Genomic DNA, 6,000 nt, shown 5'->3' with positions numbered 1-6,000 from the left:
CAAAGCAGGCTTGAGGGGCTGAGTGGCCTACTCCTGCTCCTAATTTGTGTATAAATTCAACAGGAGCATTTGAAAGGGAATTGGACATATGCATGAAAAAAACATTTCTGGGGCATGGGGAGAGAGTAGGGGAGTGGGACTAACTAGATTGCTCTTCGAAAGAGCCAGCATGAACTCAAAGAGCCAAATGACCTCCTTTTGTGCTGTACCCTTCAATGATTCTATGTATCAGTGATAGCTAGGATGTTAAGTAGGATTCAAAAGGCAAGTATAACTATGGTTGACTAGTCTAGTCTTGTGAGATAGCTCTCCCAGCTTTGGTATCATCACCAGATGTTAGTGATGAAGCCTTTGCAAGTTTGACTGAATTGGGTACGTGTTTGTCCTTATGATTGTGATTCTTAAGTCATAGGAGAAGTCCATCCAGTTGTATTCATGGGCTGAACTTTCCCCCATCGGAGGCGCGGTGCCATTTTACGTGGGCAGGCCAATTAAAGCCCACCCAGCGTGATGTCCGCAGTCCCTGTGCGGGCCGGGGGTGGGGGGGGATGCCTAAAATCGAGAGTGCACTCTTTCGCGCATGCGCACGAAAGAGAGCACTCATCTCCCTGAGGCTAAGTGCAGCCTCAGGGAGATCGGCTCTACGTGCAAAAGTATTAAAAATAGAAAAAATAATTTCCCTTACATGACCCCTCATGTGACAATGTCACATGAGTTGGGACATGTTCATTATTTTCAAAAAAACTTTATTAAAATTTTAAAAACCCTACATGAAACCTCTTCCTGCTTGTGGATGAGGTTTCATGTTTTTTCTACTTCCTGCTGGGGCTCCTGGCCTGCCCGCCAACCTTAAGGTTGGACCGGCAGGTCCACTAATTACTTTAATTGATCTGTTAATGGCCTCAATTGGCCATTGACAGGTTGGCAGGCATGCAGCTGATTTTGCTGAGCCCCCGCCTTCCTGAAAATTTAAATGGAGTGGGGTGCCATCGGGAGTTCTGCCCGACATCATCATGCGTCATTTTACGTGTCGGCGAGCGGGCCCCACCCCCGCTCGCTGACGGTAACATCCTGCCCCATGTTTTTCTTACTAGCAATTTAAAACAACTTAGAGGCTTAGGTAGGCTGCTTTAAAAGGACTGTTAAGAGTGATGCACGTTTGTGTGGAACTTGAATCATAGGCCCAGCTGGGTAAAGAATGTTTCCTTCCCTAAAGAACATTAATGTCCAACAGTTCTTGGTCACTTTTGCCAGCTTTTTATTTCCAGATTTTTAAACTGAATTCAAATTCTCAAACTGTTATGATGGCATTTGAACTCATGTTCCCAGAGTTATTCGTCCAGACCTTTGGATCACTATTCCAGTAACATAACCATTACACACCTTTGTGTAATACTGTACCGGGTCTTTGCTCTTTGCGTGCATGTATTAAAAGTGGTAGGTGGTTCATTTCAAGATTTATTGAAAGCACCTGTCTCAAATTCTTAACAGTAATTATTCATGGGGTCATAACTTCCGACTAGTGTTGGAGGTCGGGGGGGCGCAGGGGATGGGAGGATTGGTTGGGGGTGTCAGAGGTTGCTGGAGGGGGGGGGAGAAAGAGTCCCATGGGGGGGGAGCCCCCTGGGGTCAGTCTGGATCTTTACAATAGTACTCAGAAGTTAGAAGAGGTGTTAATTCTTCTAACTTTTTCTGGGTAACTATTGGTGTAACCCTTTTGGAACCACCTGAAGTTTGTGATTTAAACCACATTTTTGGATAGTTCCTAGCACAGCACAATTGTCCAGAGAAAGTGTGCATTTCTGGGCAATTGCTATGCAAACCCTTACCTGGGAACTTCCCAGAGGGATTCCCCAGTGCATCTTTGGGGTACCCCCCAAATCTGGGCCATTATATTTAACTGCAGTTACAACTACAAGTGTGTTTTGAATATTAAAGTAATTAAATGCAGGAAACGGTCTCCTGGAATTTGTGGCTCAATTGTTGTGTGTCAGTCTCCAAATCAGAAGGTTGTGGGTTTAAATCATGTTGGGGTTGTGGTTTCTCTGCAAATGTAAACCCATAGTCATTTGGTAGTACAGAACATGAGTACTACTGAAAAAAAGAGACATGAAAAGATTTGATAGCGTCTTGCAATCATCAGGATAGCTTGCAAGAAATCACCAATAGTAATGGGGGAATAACAATTTATACTGCATGAGAAGAGAACTGTAATTGGTGGAGGCATTGCCATGGAGAATGCAGCATGGAACAGTTAACTGTCCAGCTTTGTTCAAATTCAAACCGGGCAGGTTGACTCTGGTTGGTCAAGGCCTTGCCCTGGGGAATGAACCAGGGAATGACTGTACCCTAAGCTTTTATTTAGTTGGAGAATACTATTGCTTCAATACTATTAATTATCATAAGCTGGAACAGGTACGTAATTGTCCGGAAGTGTCAACACTTAACTCTGCACAATGAATATCAAAACACCAGCGAGCATTAGTAAGCAGAAGAAATATTTATGTCCAAACTCAAAGCAATTAACTGCAAATTGGAAACAAGGAGACAATTCTGGAAAAGCTCAAGATCAGTCAGCATCTGATGAGAGACTGGATAATTGGATATTTCAGTTCTGACAAGGTGCTATATCTGAACAGTTAACTTATCTGTGTTCTTTCCACAGATGCTGGTGTCCTGCTGAATATTTCCAGAATTTTCTATTTCAATTATGTGTCTCTTATGCACTGGTGCATTCAAAACTATGGAGCAAAGCACAGGTTAAAGATTACATGAGTAGGAAGTTTACTTTCTTTTATTGATAGTGTTTTTAATGCAACGATACATTGTTATGAGATCAACACTTCATCAGTTGCTTCACAGAATATTACTGTTTACAAAGCAAATTGACATGTTCCTGTTGTAGACATTGACAACGTGATCCAACTCAGAAAGTAAAATATCAATAGCAATCTCTAGAGCTCAAACAAGGATTCTGCACCAACAGTAATTTTCCAGAGTAATACTGAATACAAAATTTAAAATATGTTTTATGCCTTTAAGCATACTCAACATTATCAGTAGGTACGTGAAGTAACAGATCCAAACACCCTTAGTGAATGTAAATATGCTGATATTCCTTTTAATGTTAATAAGCTTAAATACTTCTATAGTCATAATGCAAATGAACATGGAAATTTTCAGAAAGGTATATGGTGTCAATACATTCTCGAACAGATAGGAGCTAATTTAAATATATAAATCTTCCTTTACTAACACTTAATAACCATGCAGTTTCATTCAAATGCTTGTGAAACAAAAGTGCTACCTGCATACAAAATGCATGTCAAGTTATTTAAGTTAATGCGATAAAAAATCACTTCAGACTTCATCAGCATGTCCTGTACTGAAATATCTCCCTGTCATCTGTTAGACCCTCCAAAGACACATTATGATACTGAAATAAAATTCCATCATTTAGGAATTGAGTTTAAGATTTAGGAGACAAGTTTGTTATAATTTCTGCATTAAAAAGGCAGTTGCTCAATTATAATAAATGTACTGAAATACTGAATATTGCCTGCTACATGAATTATCATTTCAGTCAGTTTGTTATGATTAAGGAACTACCTTTTTTAGTGCAATTTTAACATTGAATTATGCACTACTGTAGTTAATATATGTAGGTATTTTAAAGCCTAATTCCCCCTTTCACAATAATGCATAAGAACATTTTCAGTAAATTTTATACAGTCATGATTAGTGTTTAATAAAGAATTAATGTACATATTACCACATTCATCACAAAATAACCTAACAGTTAGATTTATGCTAGTCAAAATGAGTATCTTCATTTTATTTCTATTTTGGGAATATCAAGATCAAAGTTAAGGAACTTGCAGACTATCATGTGTGAGTACATCAGTGCTATCTGCATTTCTAGTGTTAAATAATTTTGATTTTCTACAGTACCTTGCACTGTTTTGTAAAATAAATGTCCTGCTCTACTCAAATTAGTGGGATTCAGGTGTATAAAATTAAAAGCACATTTTCGGAAGAGTGCTATGCCTTAATTCTCTGCCTTTCTAGATTGCATTCCGTATCCTAAATTTGTTTTATGTGGATCGTATTTACTGAAGAATTTCCATAAGTATTCCAAAATCTGTATTTGTGTTTCTAATTAAACAATTCAACAAGGATGTTTCTTGAGAAAGGTAGAGTATTTCATAAAATCTTGTTTTCATTTGCCTTTGGTGTTCTATATGCTCAATTTTCCCTCTCCGAACTGGTGCATGTTAATATCCCTTTTTCCTCATACACTTGAGTAAAAAGTAAATTAGCATGTGTTTTTTACATTTTTATTTTATGCTGAATAAAACAACATGCTAGACATTAAGTGAAATGATGTTGTAATGCAGGCTAAAGTTTTCGACATGACTGACCCAAAGAAATTAAAAAATATAGGAGCAACTCTTTTACTATAAAGTTACAGCTCAGTTTAGCTCACAGAATAGACATGTTGTGAAAATGCCTGACCAGTGTAATTAATGGCATTATCTTGCAGTCTAATTAATTGGTTTCGTTGAAAAATCAAAGTCTCCATTGGCAGTCAAGAACAGGATGAATTATTCCATCTGTTTAGTATTTTGTAATCCCATATAACCTTCCAAATCAGGACAATGAACAGCAAAGAAAAACACTACCTAATATTAAAGTTGATTCAGGAAAGGAAATAATGCAGTTCATATCATTTCAACAAGTGACATTCATTATCTGAAGCAATGAGATTTTTCATGAAGAGACTGCTAATGAATGAGAGGAAAGTTCACAATTTCCCATCTTCAACTTGTCTCTTGATGCCCATGATCTGGATTTAGTAATGACTGCAACCTTTCAAACTATTATTAAATCAAAAAGATGATGATTAATTTTTAGTCCATGGAAGTACAAGGGGTTGCAGTTCTTGACTGACTCAATAACCAAGATGGATATAAGAGTAACTTTAACAATCTTGGTCTAGTATACACTTTACTGATAATTCAAAATAGTTTCAATACACAAAAAATGAATCATCCAAAATTTGAATTAATCAATGGAAATTGCACAACAAAGTGCAAACAATATAAGTTAATGTTGTGATAATTTGAATTAAGCAATTTTGAATTCATCGTAGACTTTATATTCTGAATGGTAAATATAAGTAGATCAGCAGAGATTTTATATTATTCTGGAATATGGTAACCATTTTCATTACAAGAGATGGTTAAGTTATGAATTGTAGTAGTTTACTTTGGAAAAAAGAAAGCTTCCTTTGGAAACACCATAAAGCTCAATAATTTTTCAACATCTATGAACCCGTCCACAAAACTTTACCACAAAACAAACATCAACATAGATCTCCCATACCTCAGAAATTGTGATTAAATATTTCACACCAAGATGCTGCTAGATGTTAAGATAGAGCCAAAAAGCTGTATTTTTTAAAAGAATACTACCAATCTATATAGCTACAAGTACAAAATTGCAAGTATGTTGCATCAAAATTTTTCTAACCTGAAATTCTTCCATCATATGAAGTAACAAGTCACAGTATCATGCATTTGCATCCTTAATTGAACGCACTGTTAGGTGTACATGTAAGTTAGTTAAAAGGCAGTGTCAGAAGAACTAACTGCTTTTTAGCTTTGGCCTGCTTAGGTGAGTATCTATTTTTCTATATACAAATAATATGAAGCCAGCATTAAATGTCAAGTTCTTCCACAAGGAGCTTTTACAGGATTTAACAACGGACATTTTGTGAAAATTGCACCAGACACACGTAAAACGGTGCCTGATCCCTTGTTACTGTTCAGACTACATTATTTTTTAGTGAGATTGAGCAATACTAGAGAAATACTCTAATATGTCCTGAATGGTGAACTCCATAGTAATTCCAGAGCCAGGATAACAGCGAGCTATCAGACCCTCAAAGTGCTTATACTGACGTATGAACTCATCCTGCATGGAATGCCACATAACCTG

General features: G+C 37.2%; 1 protein-coding gene across 7 annotated transcripts in view; it reads right to left on the bottom strand.

Annotated features, from left to right (window-relative positions):
• Positions 1-2,779: 2,779 nt before the first annotated feature.
• The window catches only part of exoc1 (exocyst complex component 1), a 105,003-nt gene continuing 101,782 nt past the window's right edge, over positions 2,780-6,000 (bottom strand). For all 7 annotated transcript variants that reach the window (XM_078548018.1, XM_078548035.1, XM_078548045.1 and 4 more), the window contains one exon: positions 2,780-5,997. In XM_078548018.1, coding sequence (XP_078404144.1) covers positions 5,845-5,997 — 153 coding nt within the window. In that variant the 3' untranslated portion in view covers positions 2,780-5,844. The remainder of the gene's footprint in view (positions 5,998-6,000) is intronic.

The sequence above is a fragment of the Cetorhinus maximus genome, chromosome 1, assembly GCF_964194155.1.
Source record: "Cetorhinus maximus chromosome 1, sCetMax3.hap1.1, whole genome shotgun sequence".
In the NCBI taxonomy this organism is placed as follows: Eukaryota; Metazoa; Chordata; class Chondrichthyes; order Lamniformes; family Cetorhinidae; genus Cetorhinus; species Cetorhinus maximus.
The sequence above is the reverse complement of the archived record's forward strand: the minus strand, read 5'-3'. Positions and strand labels throughout refer to the sequence as shown.